Source organism: Haematobia irritans, chromosome 5, assembly GCF_050003625.1.
Source record: "Haematobia irritans isolate KBUSLIRL chromosome 5, ASM5000362v1, whole genome shotgun sequence".
In the NCBI taxonomy this organism is placed as follows: Eukaryota; Metazoa; Arthropoda; class Insecta; order Diptera; family Muscidae; genus Haematobia; species Haematobia irritans.
This window is the reverse complement of record NC_134401.1, coordinates 9,493,318-9,515,701: the sequence shown is the minus strand read 5'-3', so window position 1 is coordinate 9,515,701 and position 22,384 is coordinate 9,493,318. Positions and strand designations below refer to the sequence as shown.

Sequence of the window (22,384 nt, the reverse complement as noted above, 5' to 3'; positions counted from 1 at the left end):
GGTCGTGGGTTCGATTCCTGCTTCGACCGAACACCAAAACGTTTTTCAGCCGTGGATTATCCCACCTTAGTAATGCTGGTGACATTTCTGAGGGTTTCAAAGCTTCTCTAAGTGGTTTCACTGCAACGCCGTTCGGACTTGGCTATAAAAAGGAGGTCCCTTGTTCCCTTGTGAGAAGTTCGCCAATGTGGTATCACAATGGACTGAATAGTCTAAGTGAGCCTGATACATCGGGCTGCCACCTAACCTAACCTATGGCTAAATTTAATACTAACAACTTCATTTTTTGGGGTGCAAATAGTTTGTTTTTATTTAAAGAAAAAAATGTGTGAATTTTTATTTTTTCTTTATTAATATTGACTATTGATCTGTGGATTGGTCAAACCATGATTTTCAAACTGTCGGTAGAAAATCATTAGATTTGCAGAGCGATATTGGCCTATTGATTAATTGAGGAAGAAATTAAATGCAGAATATTATAGGCACACAGAAAAAAAAATGTCACAAAAATTTTTGCAATTAAAATTTTAATTGAATTAAAAAAAATATATTTCATTAAAATTTTACTTGATTCCGGTAAATTTTTAATTAAAACAAAATTCAGTCACAAAAATGTATGGCATTAATTAATTTTTTAACTGGATCAAGTATTTATTCAATTGGATCAATTATTTTTTTTTAATTGGGTTAATTAATTCCAAAAATTCAAAAATTAATTGGATCGCTATTAAAATAAAAAAATATATATTTTTTAAGCATTTTTGATTTGTATGTTCTCTATGTGGCAGTAATGGATTTTGCTGTTGGTAGATCTATGGTCGAAGCAGCTTAAAAAAAGTTTTTCCGATAATAAGTCGTATTAACTTTGGCGTCGAAATCCCTAAAAAAAATTGGAGAGCAGCTAAAAGTGGCTAAAACAAGAAAGTTTTAATGAAAGTCGATTTTGAAAAATAAATTGACTATGTTGATTTAGTCCTTTCGAAATCCCTAAAAAAGTTGGAGAGCAGCTAAAAGTGGCCAAAACAAGAAATTTTTAATGAAAGTCGATTTTGAAAAATAAATTGACTATGTTGATTTAGTCCTTTCGAAATCTAAATATTTCAGAAGAAATTTTAAAATAAAATAAAATAAATTGACTATGGTGTTTTAGTCCTTTCGAAATCCCTAAAAAAGTTGGAGAGCAGCTAGAAAGAAAGTTTTAATGAAAGTCGATTTTGAAAAATAAATTGACTATGGTGATTTAGTCCTTTCGAAATCTAAATATTTCAGAAAAAAATGTAAAATAAAATAAAATATTTTTTTAAGCATCTTTATTTAATATTTGTAGAACATTCGTCGAAATTTAATTTCTCCAACTTTTATAGACATTAAAAAAATTGTAAAAAATAATAATTCATAGCAAAACAAAAAATAAAATTTTTAAATGAAACCAGTATGACAAAATTTATACAATTCATAACAACAAATATGTTCCTTTTATTAAAGTTTTATAAATAATAAATAGGTATTTTTCTATAATATTTACAGCGCAAACATTAGGGCGTATAAGTTATTTAAATTAATTAGTATTATTCATACGGCACCAAGTACAAGCATTTAAATATTGGTTTTAATTATTCAATGTTATTAATTTGTTTTTTATTATTTTTTTTTTTTTGAACATTTCCAATATTTTCATTATATACATATATGGCAATAAAATTTGTCCCAAAATTAAATTTTATAATAATGTCGAAGAAAATTTACTTTAATGTATTTGTTTGTTTTATGAATATTTCGAAATTATTTGTTGTTCTTAAATATAACAAGCTTTTCTTTTGGCTGTTTTTGTAAATGTATTATTGTACAAGCAATATTTTATTTGTATTTAAATATTTATTAAGTAATGCTAGGAGATTTGTCTACCCATTAATAAATAAAAAATATTTTTTACCATTTTCAAATGAAAGCCGTTTGACAAAATACATGCCGTTCAGAACAACAAAATTGTTCCTTTTATTAAAGTTTTTTTAAATAATAAATAGGTATTTTTCAATGACATTTAAATCGCAAACATTAGGGCGTATAAGTTATTTTAATTAATTAGTATCAGTCATACGGCACCAAGTACAAATATTTAAATATTTTAATGAATTTAAATATTTTTATTAATTATTTTTTTGGCTTTTTAATATTCCCTTAATATATGCCAATAAAATTAGACGAAAAGTTTAATTTTATGAAAAGGTCGAAGAAATATGCCCAATAAAATTAGACGAAAAATGTAATTTTTAAAAAGGTCGAAGATAGTTGAATCAAATAATAGCTTCTGCGTTTTTTTAATATTTTTTTTTTCTTGTAAAACTTCTCTACAAATTTTGTGATATACCAGTAAATGACATGATTATTCTTCCAAATAAATTAACTTTGGTATTTCTACAATATATTACCTTTATTTAAAGTAATACTAAGATGTTTTTATCCCCTTTAATAAAAACTGTTATTAATTGTTTTTTGTTTTTCAACCTTTTCAATATCCCATATTATTACATACATGTATAAACGTGTCAATAAAATTGGTTTACAAATTAAATTTTATGAAAATGTTTGTAGACTTTTTTGATTTTTTTTCTTAATTTTCGTAAGAATTTTTTGATTTGCAAATAACTTTATGCCACTTTTATTGTAGCAAATAAATAAACATGGGCCAAAAATTCAATTTTAAAAAGGAATTTTTTATAGAAATGTTGATTGCAATTTCATCAGCTTTAATTTGGTTTTTCTAAAAAAATTAGTTGTGTAATTTGTACATTAAAATTAGCCCAACAGTTAAATTTTATGAAAATTGCAAGGAAAATTAAAATTAATTTTATTTGTTATGTTTCTTAGTTTCAGTATTCGTATAAACTTCGCTAAACCTTTTTTGGTTAAGAAGTAAATTTATACCATTATTGTACTAGAAAATAAATTAACTTGGGTATTTATACATAATTTTATTTTTATTTAAATTTTTGTTAAGTAAGGCTAGAATATTCTTATCTCCTTATATTTATTTAAAAAAATAGTATTTTTTTACAATTTTCAAATTAAAACAGTTTGACCAAAAATGTACCGACACATATTTTCTTTTTATTATGGTTTTATAAATAATAAATAGTTATTTTTCAATGACATTTAAATGGAAAACATTAGAGCGTATAAGTTATTTTAATTAATTTTTATTAGTCATACGGCACCAAGTACAAGCATTTAAATATTGGTATTAATGGGCCATTATTAATTAGTGTTTTTTGAACATTCTCTTTATTTCCTTAATATACATCAACACTTTGTCTTTTCATATTGAATTTTCTTTTATTTTCATATATTTCTTTATATTTATCTCTCAACTCAGCTAAACTATTATTCAATTCCCTTGAAATGGCATAGACGCCATACATTTGAACACAGGCATAAAAAATAAATAACAATTGATAAAATGTGGACATGGTAGCCACTAAATAAAATTTCACTTCTGGTGGTGTTCGAGTTATTCTCTCATAGAAATAACAAGAATGCCAGGCTGTAAATATGAGCAAAAACACCAAAGCCACAGTACCTACAAAAGTTGTATTGTAAATACGACGATAGATACATTGCACATTAATACCCATCAGTTGAAATTCTTTAACCAATTTAAAATATATGTTTAGGGATGAAACCTCATTAGTGCTGCCCAAGAGAATCGGAGTGAATATGACAAAAGTATTGAAAATTCCCATTAAACGCAATAATAAATTTCCAAAAGCCGTCAAGGGTGAATGGCCAATCATAGGTTGAGAAAAATCTATCCAGCTTTCCATAATCGAAGTTACATTCACATAGATATAGAGGCTGATGTGTACCAGAGAATAGGTAAACCTTTTCCAATCGAGATACAATTTATTGTTCTCCTTATCGTAACTATAGGGAAAGAGTCCTCCAAATAGTAGCATTAATTTCGATAATCCATAGGCCTCTGGAAGTGTTGTTGGGTTGGGAAAAATTTTCATCTTACTGATGTTAGGGTTTTTTCCGCTTTTCCGAGGATATTCGTGTGAATTTTAGTTAAAACTGTTTCTACTAAAGTGGTAAGTGATGGTTTTGTCAATGGCTATTACAAAATTGAAATTTTATTAAACCTTTAGGGAAATCAGTAACTGTAAAAACATTTTGTTTAATTAATTTGTAAAGAGGGAGAGCAAATACTAAAAGCTACAACTTCTATGTGCTCCACAAGAACTCAGAAAAAAATATAGCCAATATTTTTAATTTAAAATTTGAGTTCACGAAAGGGCGAGTAAATCCACACTAGCCTTCCACAAGAAAATTAGCAATACAAGGCCGAAGTTATACGTGAGTAATCTGATGAGTACCTCTACAATAGCAGTTTACTATAGCTTATTAAATTTTTAATTAAAGACAAAATATTTGGGTCTGGGTAAACTTTTTTTGGGATACTGAGAGAGGGACACTACATCGTTAAACAAACTTCTGGATATTCGGCCGAAACTAGGATTGATAGTCTGCCAAAAACGGAAGACTTCGGTTGATCGAAGAAGTTAGTTCAATGATTGAGATAGAAGTATAGGAAATGATCTTTCGAGATCCTCCAAAAAATCAAATTTGCAGTCATATATTCCTTCTTGGGTATTTTTTTTTGCTAAAATTCTGAACCTGATTCTAGAATCTAACGCTCAATTTATTACAAAGAAAAGAATCAAGTTTGTAATGGATCCTCAGAATAATTAATAATATAATACTCGGCCGAATCCGAATTCCAAGACTCGACCGACCGAATTTGCTGTTGTATATTCCGTCTTGAGTGGTGTTTTCTTTTTATTTAATTCTTGCCCTATAGTGGATTCAACGCTCAATTTAATTGACAGGAAACAAGTTTGTAATGGGATTTCTGGATCATATGAAAAATCCTTTCCCCAAGCCGAATTTATTGTCTTATATTCGGTCTTGGGTGTCGCATAATTTTTTTCTAAAATTCTTGACCTGTAATGAATTTAACACGAAAAATATCAAGTTTGCTATGGGATTCCTGGCTCCTATGAAAAATCCATAGTCCAAGACCCGACCGGCCGAATTTGCAACAATATCTTCCGTCATGGCTGTCGCATACTTGTTTTACTAAAATTTTCGACCTGTTATGAATTTAAGACGCAATTAATTCAAAACATTTTGTTTCCACTGGATTTTCTGGGACCTACGAAAAATCCATACTCCAAGTCCCGACCGGCCGAATTGGCTGTCTTATATCCAATCTTGGGTATTGTATATGTGTTTACTAAAATTCTAGACCTGTAATGGATTCAACGCTGTATTCATTACACTGAAAAATCAATTTTGAAATGGGTTTTATGAGTTCTAAAAAAAAGCCATACTCTAAGACACGACCGGCCTAATTTGCCGCTGTATATTCCTCCTTGGGTGTCGCATATTTTTTTCTTTTTAAAACTCTAAATATATAATGGATTGAAATGAGTTACATTAAAAAAAGTTTGCAAAGGGATTTCTGGGTCCTACAAAAAATCCATACCCCAAGACTCGGCCGGCCAAATTTGTTGTCTAATATTTCGCTTTTGGTCTTGTACCTTTTCTTACTAAAATTGTAGTCCTGTAATGGATTCTGCAATTAACTCATTATACTGAAAAAATCAAGTTTACAATCAGTTTTCTACGAAACATCCATACTCCAAGACACGTCCGGCCGAATTTTCTGTCTTATATGCCACCTTGGCTATTGTATATTTTTTTACTAAAATTCTTGACCCATAATGAATTTAACACGCAATTAATTGCACTAAAAAAAATGAAGTTTGCTATGGGATTTCTCGATCCTACGAAAAATCCATACTCCAAGATTCGGCCGGCCGGCTTTGGTGTCTTATATACAATGATGCCACAGTTGGTAGAATTCTCAAAAAAAAAAATGGTAGGTTTTTTACTGCTTACTGTAGATTGGTAGAAATTCAAACTAAATTTTCTATAGAAATAAAATGTTCACAACATTTTCTATAGAAATAATTTTTTGAGAAAATGTTCTGTAGAAATAAAATTTTGAAAAAATTTCCTATAGAACTAAAAAGTTGACAAACTTTTTTTTATAGAAATAAAATTTTGAGAAAATTTTCTATAGAGATAAAACTTTGACTAAATTTTGTATAGAAATAAAATTTTGACAAAATTTCCTTTAGAAATAAAATTTGGACAAAATTTTCTGTAGAAATAAAATTTTGATAAAATTCTCTATAGAAATAAAACTTTGACAAATTTTTCTATAGAAATAAAATTTTAATAAAATTTTCTATAGAGATAAAATTTTGACAAAATTTTCTATAGAAATAGAATTTAGACAAAATTTTCTATAGAAATAAAATTTGGACAAAATTTTTTATAGAGATAAAAATTTTGATAAATTTGTCTACAGAGATAAACATTTTGACAAAATTTTCTCTAGAAACAAAATTTGACAAGATATTCTATAGAAATAAAATTTTGACAAAATTTTCTATAGAAATAACAAATTTTGACAAAATTTTCTATAGAGATAAAATTTTGACAAAATTTTCTATAGAGATAAAATTTTGACAAAATTTTCTATAGAGATAAAAATTTTGACAAAATTTTCTATATAGATAAAAAATTTGACAAAATTTTCTATAGAAATAAAATTTTGGCAACATTTTCTATAGAAATAAAATTTTAACAATATTTTCTATAGAAATAAAATTTTGATAAAATTTTTTAAAGAAATAAAATATTGACAAAATTTTCTATAGAAATAAAATTTTGACAAAATTTTCTATAGAAATAAAATTTTGACAAAATTTTCTATAGAAATAAAATTTTGACAAAATTTTCTATAGAAATAAAATATTGACAAAATTTTCTATAGAAATAAAATTTTGACAAAACTTTCTATAGAAATAAAATTTTGACAAAATTTTCTATAGAAATAAATTTTGACAAAATTTTCTATAGAAATAAAATTTTGACAAAATTTCTATAGAAATAAAGTTTTGACAAAATTTCTATAGAAATAAAATTTTTACAAATTTTTCTATAGAAATAACATTTTGACAAAATTTTCTATAGAAATAACATTTTGACAAAATTTTCTATAGAAATAACATTTTGACAAAATTTTCTACAGAAATAAAATTTTGACAAAATTTTCTATAGAAATAAAATTTTGACAAAATTTTCTATAGAAATAAAATTTTGACAAAATTTTCTATAGAAATAAAATTTTAACAAAATTTTCTATTGAAATAAAATTTTGACAAATGTTTCCATAGAAATAAAATTTTTACAAATTTTTCTATAGAGATAATATTTTGATAAAATTTTTTTATAGAAATAAAATATTGACAAATAAAAATAAAATTTTGATAAAATTTTCTTTAGAAATAAAATTTTGAAAAAATTTTCTATGGAAATAAAATTTTGACAAAATTTTCTATAGAAATAAGATTTTGACAAAATTTGCTATAGAAATACTATTTTGACAAAATTTTCTATAGAAATAAAATTGACAAAATTTTCTATAGAAATAAAATTTTGAAAAAATTCTCTATAGAAATAAAATTTTGACAAAATTTTCTATAGAAATAAAACTTTGACAAATTTTTCTATAGAGATAAAATTTTTTATAGAGATAATATTTGGAAACAATTTTCTATAGAGATAAAATGTTGACAAATTTTTCTATAGAGATAAAATTTTGTATAGGAAAAAAAATTTACAAAATTTGTTATAGATATAAAGTTTTGACAAAATATTCTAAAGAAATAAAATTTTAACAAAATGTTATAGAGATGAAATTTTTCAAAATTTTCTATAGAAAAGAAAATTATCTATAGAAATAAAATTTTGACTAAATTTTCTTTAAAGTCAATATTACAATAAAATAATGAAACCTAAGAAAACTTTTGTTCATAATAACCATAAAAATTTTATCAAACACTACAAAAAAAATTATTTAGTAGTTTTTTGGTAAAATTTTCTTAAAATTGTGGTAGATTATTTTTGACTCGAGTGGCAACCGTGCTTATATCCCATCTTGGATATCGAATATTATTTGCACTAAAGTTCTAAATATGTAATGGATACAACACTCAACTCATTACACTGAAAAAAATCCAAATTTAAATTTTTTTATTGAAACTATTCTATTTTTTCGACTAAACTCTACAATGTTCACTAAAATTATGACTCAATTCACTGACACCATCCTCGTTAGACATACCAACACCCTTCTTCGGTAGAGTAGGCATAAATATGTGCAATTGTTTGCGGGAATCATGTAAACTACCATAGCTCATACTCATTAAAGAGCTATCCTTAAGGCGTTTTTGTAAATTCGAGTTAGTAAGATCGGCCACCGTGTCCAAACGTCTTCGAGCGCCAAAAGTCTGACCAATATCCTTGACTTTTGCAATGCGAGAACGTTCGGTATTTAAACGAGAATTTTCAGCACTTTTATATAAACGAGCCGAAGCCAAGGAGCCGGCTAAACGGCGAGCCGTTCCAGGACTACCGGAGAGATTATAGAGATCTATGTTTTTGGCAGGACGATTTAAGCGTATGGGTTGACCCTCTTTATTGAAAATTATGGTAATGTGTTTCATAGCCTCTGCTGAACCTTTGGCATGAGAACAAGTAGGCTCTGTATTAGCTGAGGAATTATGGGCTTTTGGCTTAGCCACCTTAGGTTTGGCTATACTAAAGCCATTCTTGTTTTGATTATTGCCATTATTTTGCATCACATTGGAACTTTTACATAGAGCCTTGCGTACAGAATCTCTTCTCAGTTTGGTGGTTTTGGTTAACTTCACTTCCATGTCTTTGAATTCATTAAGAGTCTTTAAGAAATCCTCATTGCCTGCCAGATCCAGCCAATTTAGAACCCTTTCGGCTAAACGTTCATCGGGAGCCACTTGTTTGTCTGCAGTCAAATCCTGTAAGGAACTGCGACGTGAGAAAAATTCACTTAATTCAGAAGTCCGGCGATTGGGATTTGTTTGCCTATTGGGATTGTAATAGCTATCATAACTTTGGAATTTCCTGGAGAGTACTGAAGATCTGCGTCTGGAAATTTTACTGGAACTCTTAGCAGTACCTGGCTTAATAGGTTCATGCAAAGTGAGTTTAGCCGAATCTATTTGAAAGAGATCATCAACACTAGTATAGTCAACTTCCAGAGATTCCGAGATATCTTGAGTATAAATGGATTTTATAGGATCTATTAAAGAAAAGAATCCTCTTTATTTTTCTCTTCATAGAATAGAATTCCATTTAGCTTACCTTTCCCCTTGAACTGTTGGCGATTTAAGGCCGAATTTAATCTCTCGAAAGGCCGTTTGGTTTCATAGTCCACAAGAAAATGTCTTTGCAAGCCAGGTCTCAATTCGGAACCTTCCAACCAAACAGTGCGTACAAATAGAGGTCGACTGGCCGACTCCCATATGGTTGAAGTTTTCATGATTCTCAACCCCCCCTACACCAAGTTTTAAGCGCTAGGGAGAGGGGCTTGTCTTGCTATAGTTATAGTTATAGTTATAGTTATAGTTATTGTTTTTTTTTTTTTTTGAATTATTAATGCAAGACACAATTTCACATTTGTCTAATTCTCACAGTCCTCGATATTCCCGTTTACTTGATAGGCAATTTCCGTCCTACATCCTGCCATGGACATTTAATCCTTTGGCTTCCGGCTTTTCTAATCGTATGCATGATTTTCTTCATTGGCATTTCAATGATGGCTGTTTAAATGCGGGTAAACAAACCTTCTTGCCTTGCCTTGGTCTCTTGGCGACCAAAAAATAATCAATTCCCAAACAGCCATAAGAAAAAGTTTGTTTGTTTGTGTCCTCTGTCTCCTAATGTCTGTGATTCCTTTTGCTGTTGCTTTGCCTTCGGTAGCTGTGGTTAAAAGTGTCTTTTACACGCAAATTCTGTTACCTTAATATGTTTTTCGTGACACATAGACGGCGGTATATTTTCCCAAAAAATAATGGGGAGATAGGGGAAAGAAGATCTTCTTGATTTATTTTAGAGGAGGTATGGGAAAACTCTCCTTGAGAAATTTCTCAACCTAAAGCTTTTGTTTCAGAGAACATCCGTTTTTTCTATTCCATTAGAAGATAGGATTAATTTTTAAAACTTTAAAATGTATTTTTATCTTGATTTATTTTAGATAGGATACTTGAATAATTCACTTTAAAAAGCTTCTGTTTTAGGGAGCATCCGATTATTTATTTTTATTTTATTTTTATCTGATTGGACGAATATATATTTTTTAATTTTACAAAGAATCCTTGTCAAATTAAAAAAATATATTTTTTTTTGAATCCCCTCACAAATATTTTTCTAAGACGCTTTATTTCGGGCATATTATTTCGAGCATTAAGAGCATAAAAATATGTTCTCCTCGTTTTATTTTGGGTTGTAGCATAACAAAATATTCGATTCCATATTCTTCTTGGGATTTTGCTATACCCATACCTCTTCTGAGATATTATACACCGAAAAAATATTGACAAATTTACAATAACTTAAATCAGGCGGTATGAAAATGGACTCCAGGAAAATGAGCCCCAAAACTCAAATTAAACAGTGCCAGAAATGTTTGGCTAATGAATATGAATGGCATGAAAATAAACCCCAAAAAATGTAAATGAAACATAAAAATCAGCCCAAAAAATAGGGGCTCATTTTCATTTTTTATTTAAAAGAACGTATGAAAATGAACCCTAATTAGTAAAAAAATGGAGTTTAACGAAAAAAATACTAATAAATGCTATCCAGTACAAATCTCTTGGGAATCGTGTTAGCCCACTTTGACTTATTTTCACTTTTGATTGAAAAAAATGTGTTAAAATGAACCCTAACTGATGGAACTGATAGAAAGTTTTAAGAAAAAAAATAATAGGTGTACTCAATACAAATCTCTTGGGGATCTCGTTAGCCTACTTTGGACTGTGTGCATGGGGAGGAAAAGCTTATAGTTTCCACCATTAACAAATCCCAGAATGCAAAAAAGGCTCACTTGAAAATGGAAATTGGAATTTATTTACTCCCAAACAATATAAAAAGTTAGTATTGTTGTTTTCCATATAAATTGCTGGAGTCCTACCTCATTTAGGTTTTTGGTTTTGCATGGAACCCATATTCATAGCTCCTTTAAATCACAAATAATTTATATCTACTTGTATATTAGTATATATAAAATGTACAACCTATATAACTCTCGCATCAGAGAGCCACAGTGGTGCAATGGTTAGCATGCCCGCCTTGCATACACAAGGTCGTGGGTTCGATTCCTGCTTCGACAGAACACCAAAATGTTTTTCAGCGGTGGATTATCCCACCTCAGTAATGCTGGTGACATTTCTGAGTGTTTCAAAGCTTCTCTAAGTGGTTTCACTGCGATGTGGAACGCCGTTCGGACTCGGCTATAAAAAGGAGGTCCCTTGTCATTGAGCTTAACATGGAATCGGGCAACACTCAGTGATAAGAGACAAGTTCACCAATGTGAACTTCTCTCTTATCACAATGGGCTGAATAGTCTATGTGAGCCTGATACATCGGGCTGCCACCTAACCTAACCTAACTCTCGCATCAAAATAAAATATTGTTGTCAATATTGAAAGCTATCACTAGGAAAATGCATTTGAGATTCTAATAATCTTCGATCTTTAATATTTATATCATGCAGTGTTCCTATTGAACCCTTCTATTATACGTTATTCCTACTGTACCTACCTACTATATAATAGAAAGCAAAAACAAGTAAAGTTATGCAATGGTGTAAGCATGAACGCTTTAGATACCAAGGATTATGGGTTCAGTCCCAAAAAACATATCATCGATGGTTTATCCCTTATCAGTTATGCCGGTGACATTTCCGAATATTCCAAAGGTCCTCTAAAACTGAAATTCACAATAGAATTACATTTATTCTGTATTTTAAGAATAATAATCCAATTTTTTCCTGAACTTTTAAATCGAAACACAAAAAATAAATTACCGATCTTCAATATTTATATCATGCAGGATTCCTACTATACCTTTCTATTATACATGATTCCATTGTACCTTCCTACTATATAAAAGAAAAAAAGTATTTCTTGAAAATTTTCTTCAAAAACATAATTAAGGTAACCACGGTGGTGTAATGATGTTAGCATACACGTCTTAGATACAAAGGATCAAGGGTTCAGTTCTACTTTCGCCGGAATACCAAACAATTCCTCAGCGGGGCTTACCCCGTCTCAGTAATGATGGTGACATATTTGAGTGTTGCAAGGATCCTCTAAAACAGAAATTCACAACAGTATAACATTTCTTATGTATTTTAAGAATAATTGTATCAATTACAGATCTGCAATATTTATATAATGCAAGATTCCTAATTTGCCTTCTTGAAAATTGAAAACTCATTCGGCTACAAAGGATTTCCGTCAAATAATCTTATCCATACCTTATCTATCTTCTTAAGACTCTTGAGACGATGATAAATATTTTTGTTACCACAGGGTAATATTACTTATGTATTTTAAGAATAATCGTATCACAAATAAATTACAGATCTGCAATATTTATATAATGCAAAATTCCTAATTTACCTGCCTACTATACAACACAAAAGAAACAAGGGTTTTTGAAATTTGAAATCCCATTCGAGTCTTAAGAAGCTGTAGCTACAGCTTCTTAAGACTCTTGAGGAGATGATAAATATCTTTGTCACAACTAGATCCGAATCAAAGGAAAATGTCAAATATAAAAATGGCAAACAACTTTCGAGAATTGTTTGACCTGCAAAATGTTAACATAAATCAGTTTTTTAGGTTTTTACTACAATCGGATTTTTTAAACTTAGGAGCCTAATTGAATTTATTTAATTTAAAACTAAAATAATTTCGAATACTTAACATCAAAACCTCTGAATGATTTTTATCAGTATACGCACCATTTCTTTACATTTCCTTTCGGTTTTTCCCCCTCAGCAATAAAGGGTTTATTTTATTAATAATGTATGTCATAATTAGCATAGTTAACACAGATAATATTATGTTTTTTTGGAACATTGTTATGTTGACAAATCCAGAAAGAATTGCCACTAGTCATGGTATACAAGCATTGGTATTTATTTAAGCATTATATCAAAATTCCCTATTTCCAAGACTAGCGGATTTCAATGGTGTTACCTACATATGTTTATAGATGACTTGGAAACATGTTTTTATTGACTTTATTAGAACGAAGCAAAAATTATATGTATAATGTTTCAAATCAACTACAAAGTTTCATATAAGTATTAAAAAAAATGTTGGAAGATTTTCAATTCTCACTTTGGAAATTTTTGAATTTTTTTAAATTACTTTAGAAACTCTTTTTATTATAACAAAAAAAAAAAAAGAACTATGAAAACATCAAATACCTATGAAACCATCTTTATGACATCGTAGTTTAACATGCATTAAAAAATAAAATAAAACACGATTTAAACATGCGGGATTCCAACTGTACCCATCTACTATATGCTATTGCTGTACGGCACATTCCCACTATACCTCCCTGCTATATTAACGTATTTTTTGAATTACATTTCGGTCGCGATAAAGCTATCTTGATGACACAATTCTGGGGGTTAAATAAAAAATAAAAAATACTTAAGCCCCATGTTGCGATATTCGGAATCTCAAATCGCAAGAATTTAGTTTTCTTATAAAGAAAAGAATTGTGATACTATCGGATTTAAATTCAATTCTTATTCAACTAGAACTCTGTTGTTCCAATATTGGCGATCCCGAATATTGGAACATACCCCTAAATGTGCGAGATTCCTACTGTACCCATCTACCATTTGGGTACTGTACCTTTCTACTATATCTTACTGCTACGTAATGAATTTTTTAGGATTCCTTGAAAAAAAATTAATTAAATATGCGAAATTCCCACCATATGGGATACCTACTGCACCTTCCTACTATATAATGTGTTTTTTTTGATTAACAAAAAACTTTTGAACGTAAAAAAAGTTTAGTACTGAATTTATCTAATAAAAAACAATACATAAGATGCATGGGTCACCCAATTTATGCATTGATTATTAAAATTAAAAAAAAAAAAAAAAAAAACAAAATTAATTATTTGGTAAAGGTATCAATAAATAATTCATGTAGTTTTTTATTTCTATGTCGTAAGCATAAATGGGGTAACCAATATATAATTTCTTATAGATCCACTCTAACCCGAAGAAGAAATAAAAAAAATACATTTAGTCTTTATTCCAATTGATGTATTCGTCTGGTCCGAATGTTATATACTCTGAGAAATAGGCCCCAAATACATAATTCGTTTACTCACTAAAACTCATGTCAGGACATTTTTTTTAACGATGAAATACAAACAAATTACCGATCTTCCATAATTCTATCATGCAGGATTCCTTCTGTAGCTTTCTATTATACGTGATGCCTACTGTACCTTCTTACTATATAGTACAACAAATTTATTTCTTAAAATTTTTCTTATCTTAATAAACTCAATTAGGGTAAACACGATGGTTCAATTGTGTTAAGATACCTGCATTATATACAAATGCTTATGGGTTCAGTCTAACTTTCGGCCGAACACTAAAAAAATCATCGATGGTTTATTCCTTATCAGTTATGCTGGTGACAATTCCAAATATTTCAAAGCTCCTCTAAAATTGAATTTCACAATAGGATAAAATTTATTCTGTATGTTAAGAAAAATTATCCAATGTTTTCTTTACTTTTACGTTGAATCACAAACAAATGACCGATTTTCAATATTTACATCATGCAGGATTCCTACTATACCTTTCTATTATACGTGATTCCTACTGTACCTTCCTACTATATAATCGAAAAAATATATACCTATCTTGAAAATTTTCTTAAGAAGACAATGAAGGTAACTACGGTGGTGTTAGCATGTACGCCTTAGATACAAAGGATCAGGGGTTCAGTTCCATTTTCGGCGGAATATCAAATAAGTTTTCAGCGGATTTTAATCTCCTCTCAGTAATGATGGTGACATCTCTGAGTGTTGCAAAGAACCTCTAAAACAGAAATTCACAACAGGATAACATTTCTTATGTATTTTAAGAATAATGAATTAATAATTTATTTCCTTTGCAATATTTATATAATACAAGATTCCTATTGTTCCTTTCTATTATACGTGATTCCTACTTTACCTTCCTATTATATAGTACATAGGAAAAAATGTTTTCTTGAAAATTATGTAATAAGCTCAACTAAGGTAAACACGGTAGTGCAATGTTTAACATGCCTAGTTTTGATACGAAAGCACGACTCGCAATATCATCAACAAATTTTTCACCGGTGCTTTATACCCTCTATGTAATACTGGTGAGAAAGTTTTTTCTGAGATTTTTAAACCTTTTTAATTATTTCCATTATCATTACAACCCTTCAAATTTAAAAGCTCCCAACACCAATGTAGACCTTTGGAAATAATCTTGTAAATTACCCACATTATGATAGGCAAATAATTACACTTTGGAGAATTACAAGGACTAAACTCCACATGCAGTCATGGGTATAAGAACTCCAAAACACCAGACTTCATATTTTTAGTTAGTGCAAAACCAACCAACAGTGACTCTATAAAGTAACTGCAATGGTTTTGTAAAACACCATGAGCCTAATAAAATCATTTCCCCTTGCTATGATAAAAAGGATAAATGTCTAAATATGGCCACAATATTACACCAAAGCAATTATGAAGTGGTATAGAGTTGTAGGCAGTCTGGTAGTCCGGCGTGCCACAAAAGTATGTCAGAAACATGCAACACCAACGTTTACCATATCATATAGCCCAGCAAAAATGTTGTATTATTGATGGTATGTAAATTTGACTCGTTATAAAAAAAAATTGGATATAATATATGTTTATTTGGCCGATTTTTCATTAGTCTCCATTGCCCTTGGAAAAGAAATGGGGAAGAATATATTCAGGTATGGCATTAATTTGCAAGCAAGAACTTTGTATTGATGCGATATTCTTACTATATCTTGCAATTATGCTTGATTCCAATTGTAGACAGGAATTACATTTACTAGATTCATTCCCATATTTATACCTCGTGACATGTTCTAAAGAAACTTATGAATTTTTAGTTCAAATTTGTATACCTCTTACATTCTGATTCCATTCAGGAGTCCTTTTGACGTTTACAAAATTTTAATCAGCTGAAATTCCTACTGCTTATATCTACTATACTTGATCCTACTGCACCTTTCTACTATACATGACAAGTTCTAAAGAAATATGAGAATTTTCATTTCAAATTTGTATATCTCTAATTCCCTTCAGGAGTCCTTTCGACGATACCAAAATTTTAATCAAATGAAAATCCTACTCCTCATATCTACTATATGTGATTCCTACTGCACCTATCTACTATACTTGGTTCCTCTGTACCTATCTATTATGCCAATTTCCCATCGCATCTTTAAAACTTTTATACTGTAACATGCTCACTATCGTAAGTCCTCTTAAAGAGTCTAAAACCTGAATGAGGAGTTTGGGAACACTTCCAAAAATGTTTGCTAGGACATACTCCAAAACTTTGCATTGCAATGCGACCCTAAGCATTGCAAGTAATAGGAAATGTTGAGAATTTAATAGTTTGTGTGTGTGTATGCTGGCTTTCATATAATTGTTGTTGTCTTCCGGCTGTCAGTTGTTTGTATAATTGTGGCTGTAACACTCACAGACCAAACCACCAAAGTACTTTAAACTTTTAAGCCTGCGGCAGCAGAAATTGAATTTTATAAACATTGTTAACATGATAACTAAACACGATGATAGAATTTTATTATGCGATACTGGAGAGGTGAGACTTAGAGTGCATAGAGCAACATGTGCTTTTTTTTGTAATTTCAATGAAGTATTTTTCCAAAGAGGAACACTTGAACTAATAGCGTGAAGGTGGTTTTACTCAATGAAATGTTCTAATGTTTAATTGTGAGTTACAAAAAATTATGTTAGACATTTTGAGTAAAATATATGGAAGCTATATTTAAATTCCGTTTGGTTTTTAATTTTACAACGTTTGTTTTTTGGATCAATGACCTAGTCTATATTAATACTGAGAGGGAATAAACCACCGCTGAAAAAACTTTTTCGTCGAAACTGGGCGGGAACCCAGGATCTTTTGCATTCAAAGCGGACACCACTGTATTTCGTTATTCAATCTTATGAAACAATTAAAAATATAATGTTATGATCATATTTGATGAAAATTTCCATCTTTTGTACTATACGAGATTCCTACTGTGCATTCCTACTATATTGTAATTCTTATAAAATTATTTATTAAAATATGAAAGAGGCGAAAAATTTGGTGCGCTCGATCGTTTTAGTTCAGAAAATCTTTAATAATTTTAATATCGATAATATAATTCAAAGGTATCTTCTTATACTCGATCAAAGATGGTTTTTATAGGAAAAGCAAAAGAAGTACAATATGAAAATCAATTGATTTGGGATGAAGCATTTTTGAACCCAGAATAAAGGTAAATTCTTCAAAGCATAATTTTGGGGATCCTTAAAATGTTCATTTGATCTATAAAATCAAATGAAAATTATTTCTTTTTTATTTTTATTTTTGGGAGTCCTAAATTTTTTTCACAAATTTAAAACACCATTTATAATAACTGACCAAATTAATTGGTTAAAAGTGAAACTTACAAATCCTCTTAAGCAACTCAATTGTAATGGTTATACTCCTTATTCTCAAGCCGAATGGAATTCGAATTTTATGATATGACCTTTCATAATCACGTCAGTCTGAAAGTTTCAAGTATTTAGGTTTTTTATTAGACCTATAATCTAAAACCTATTATCTGTTTCGTTGAGAAAAGTAATTAAAAGTAAAGCAAATATATTAATTGTCTACATGTTAAAACTAACCATCAACAAGAAGTTACTTGTTAACGCAATTTAATTTAAATGAAAAACACTTTTCATCAAATAACCAAGAGGAAGTTAGTTATGGTGCGATAACAAAATATAAAGAAGGTTAAGAGAAGCAACTATGCATGTATGTAAAATACCGAAGCGTAGCTAAAATTTCTTTGAATTTGGGGGATATTTTGTTAGATATCATATTTAAGATTCGGAAAATATAAAAATGTTGACACGAACTTTTCTTATAGCGAGACTGAAACCAACTGTGAGACCTACTGTTCTTATCTACTTTGCGAGATTCCTACTGTACCCTACTACTACAACAGAAAAAGTTACCCGGCCTAACATATAGACAGCGGCAATAGAATTAAATCAATTTTGATTTACTTCACTGAAATCGCAAAATCTAATCTGAATTTCACGACTATACGGAATCTCGTACTGTACCTTTCCACTATACCGAATTTCTTGTATATATTTCTAATATTAAAATAACATAGAAGAGAGAAAAGGTCAATTATTTTTGAACTTTTTTTTAGTTGTTTGTTGCGCTTTGATTGCTAGTCTGTCGGTTTTTATAATGATTAATGTAGAACCCTAGATCATGGTTGCCATAGTTGGTAGAATTCTACCAAAAATCGTAATTTTTTACTGTTTGGTAGAATTCTTGATGTTTTGGTAGATTTTGCAAAATAATCCTCTCCACCTAAGTGGCACTTCACCAATTTTCTATTGGAATAAAATTTTGACAAAATTTTCTATAGAAATAAAATTTTGACAAAATTTTCTATAGAAATAAAATTTTGGCAAAATTTTCTATAGGAATAAAATTTTGACAAAATTTTCTATAGGAATAATATTTTGACAAAATTTTCTATAGAAATAAAATGTTGACAAAATTTTCTATAGAAAAAATTTTTGACAAAATTTTCTACAGAAATAAAATTTTGACAAAATTTTCTATAGAAATGAAATTTTGACAAAATTTTCTATAGAAATGAAATTTTGACAAAATTTTCTATAGAAATGAAATTTTGACAAAATTTTCTATAGAAAAAAATGTTGAAAATTTTCCTGTAGAAAAAAATATTGCTAAAATTATCTATAGAAAAAATTGTTTACAAAATTTTCTATAGAAAAAAACATTTTGATAAAAATTTCTAAAGAAAAAAATTTTGATAAAATTTTCTATAGAAAAAAAATTGACAAAAATTTATGTAGGATAAAATTTTGACAACATTTTTTCTAGGAGTAATTTTTTTTTTGAAAAGAAATGTTGACAAAATTTTCTATAGAAAAAATTTTGAAAATATTTCCTATAGAAAAAAATATTGACAAAATTATCTATAGAAAAAAATGTTTAAAAAATTTTGTATAGAAAAAAATTTTGATAAAACTGTCTATAGAAAAAAATTTAGGAATAAAATTTTGACAAAATTTTCTATAGGAATAAAATTTTGACAACATTTTCTATAGGAATAAAATTTTGACAAAATTTTCTACAGAAATAAAATTTTGACAAAATTTTCTATATAAATAAAATTATGACAAAATTTTCTATAGAAAAAATATTTCCTGTAGAAAAAAATATTGACAAAATTATCTATAGAAAAAATTGTTTACAAAATTTTCTATAGAAAAAAAATTTTTATAAAACTGTCTATAGAAAAAAATTTTGACAAAACATTTTCTATAGAAATCAAAAATAAGATTTTTTATTTAAAAATTTTTTTTGTAAAAATTTCTTCAATTTTTGGATTGAGTGGCAACCGTGCCCTAGACACATTTTCATTAAGATCAATATAACTATAGCTTGTTGAATATTTTTGAATTGATTTACCAGCATGCTCGCCTTGCATACAAAGGGTTATGGGTTAAAACCCTGTTGCCACCGAATAACCTAGAATTAGGCGGCTGTCAATGATAAGAGAGAAGTTCTACACCCTGTATAGTCTCAGCGAGCCTAAACTAACTAGCTGATATTACACCAAACCTAAACCCACCTCTCCCTTGGTAGAGTTCCCGTAGGAAAACTCGAAATAATCGCCATTCTTACAACAATACTCTTTTATACGAGATTCCTACTGTACCTTCCTACTATTAAAAGAATATAGTGAACAAGAGTAAATACTTAAATCTGAACCGATTTAAATCAAACTTGGAACACTTGATGATACTATCAAATATGCTCCTTGTGCAAAATTTGAAACAAATCAGAGAAAAAATCTGGCTTCTGGAGCCATATAAGTGCATATCGGGCGTAACATATATATGGGGGCTATTTCTACCAAACTCGGCATGCGTAGCTAGAATGTTAATTCTGCTATCTGTGCAAGATTTCAAGTAAATCTGAGTGAAACTGTGGCCTCGGAGTGAAAATTTCGTTTCCGGTGGTAATGTAAGTGTAAATCGGACAATAGGGAGCCATCTAAATCTGAACCTATTTCCAAATGTTCACACTTGACTGTACTACTAACAAGACTCCTTGTGCAAAATTTCAAGGAAATCTAAGAAAACTCCCATTGGTAAACTCTAAATTATCGAAATTCCTACATCAATCCTCTTATATACAAGATTCCTACTGAACCTTACTACTATACGAGATTCCTACTGTACCTTTCTATTATTAAAAGAGTGATCAAGAGAAAAGTAGCACAAGGTGAAATTTTTTTAAACTTTTATTTAATATAGTTTTTATGGTTTTACACGTGTCGTTTGGTATTTATAATGTAGAACCAAGGGCCCTCAAAAATCTTTTACTTATAAGTCTACTGTTTGGCTAATTTTGTTTTTCACTTCTAAACTCTTTGTATTATAAAATAAATTTAATTATGGCAATTTGTTATTCATGTTTTTTCACTTCCTTTTTGGCGCTTTTTGTTCATCTATTGCAGTTCCTATTATACCTGAGTTCCTGTATGACATACGCCATCCAGACGCTCCTTTGGACAGTTATCCTCGCACTCCCTTAAGCATATATGTGCCACCGACACCCACACCAGGACCATGCAACAAAGACGGCGGCGACGAGGCTATACTTGAGATCTCAACATTAAGTCCAGAGGGTAAGTATTTAATAGACAATTAACATGGTAGCAATTGCTGGCATTTGTTGTGCGGTATGATAAAGGAGTCAAGCTAAATGGGACTCTTCTATGTGCAAGTCGACAAGGAAGTGAGTGGCGACAATGATGATGGTTTTAAATGGATTTTTTAATATGATTTAGAAAATGAAACACTATACCGGGGACTAGAGGAAAGGCATAATGAATTGGTGGGCGAAACCGTAGAGGTGGGATTGCTGTTTGCTTCAAAGGCTTTTGTGCAGTTATTGGTGAATCCAATTGTGGGGCCTTTAACGCACAGGTAAGAAATTTCTCAACAAATAAAGAAACTTAGTCTTGAATATTTAAAAAAAAAACAATTAAAAAATATATTAGATTTTTTTAACAGAAATTTATTTACATTTAAAATTTTAAGCTTTAAACTTAAATTTAAAATAATTTATCTAATTACTTTTTAATAAAAAACGAAATTTTTTAAACGGAAATAAATGTAAAACTTTAAACTTAAATATAAAATAATGTATTTAACTATTTTTTTTTAATTAAAAAATAAATTCGATTTTTTTAAACAGAAATTAATTTAAATTTAAAACTTTAAACTTAAATTTAAAATTATTTACCTAATTATTTTTTTAGGATTGGCTATAGTATACCCATGTTTGCTGGATTTGTTATTATGTTCGTATCCACCTTAAGTAAGTTTATATTAAAAAAAATAATAATTTTTTATTACAAATAAAGAAAATTACTAAAAACCCCATCTCTTTTTCCATTCCTAGTCTTTGCCTTTGGTCGTTCGTATTTGGTTCTTTTTATAGCTCGTGCCTTACAAGGCATTGGCTCTTCATGCAGTTCCGTTTCTGGTATGGGTATGTTAGCTGATCGTTTTACCGATGACAAGGAGCGGGGAAATGCCATGGGCGTAGCTTTAGGTGGTTTAGCTTTGGGAGTATTAATTGGTCCTCCCTTTGGTGGCATTATGTATGAATTTGTTGGAAAATCTGCTCCATTTCTGGTTTTATCGGTATTGGCTTTGGGCGATGGTTTATTGCAGTTGTTTATGTTACAGCCATCCATCGAGAAAGCGGAAACGGAACCACCTACATTGAAGGCATTGATATCGGATCCCTATATTCTGATTGCAGCGGGTAAGTAAAATTTTATTAATTTTCTATAATCGATTTGAAAAAATATTCTGTTAATAAAAGTTGTACGAAATTAAGGGACGATTTATCGAAGTAGTATAGAGAAAATCAACGTTCACCTCTTCATTTGAGTAAATTTTCGTCATTCTCTCTTAATACTGCTGGTGAAAAACCTACTCTAAGTGGTTTTAA

At 29.4% G+C, this 22,384-nt stretch overlaps 2 protein-coding genes across 6 annotated transcripts in view; one reads left to right on the top strand and one right to left on the bottom strand.

Annotated features, from left to right (window-relative positions):
- The window catches only part of Vmat (Vesicular monoamine transporter), a 100,603-nt gene that overhangs the window by 68,226 nt on the left and 9,993 nt on the right, over positions 1–22,384 (top strand). For all 5 annotated transcript variants that reach the window (XM_075310285.1, XM_075310282.1, XM_075310283.1 and 2 more), the window contains 4 exons: positions 20,877–21,047; positions 21,210–21,348; positions 21,684–21,742; positions 21,827–22,195. In XM_075310285.1, coding sequence (XP_075166400.1) covers positions 20,877–21,047; positions 21,210–21,348; positions 21,684–21,742; positions 21,827–22,195 — 738 coding nt within the window. The remainder of the gene's footprint in view (positions 1–20,876; positions 21,048–21,209; positions 21,349–21,683; positions 21,743–21,826; positions 22,196–22,384) is intronic.
- On the bottom strand, positions 8,150–9,677 carry LOC142238594 (uncharacterized). The gene is made up of 2 exons (XM_075310286.1): positions 9,316–9,677; positions 8,150–9,253 (listed from the first exon to the last, which is right to left on the bottom strand). Exons 1-2 carry the CDS (start codon positions 9,491–9,493, stop codon positions 8,193–8,195), a joined length of 1,239 nt encoding a protein of 412 aa, XP_075166401.1. The 5' UTR covers positions 9,494–9,677; the 3' UTR covers positions 8,150–8,192.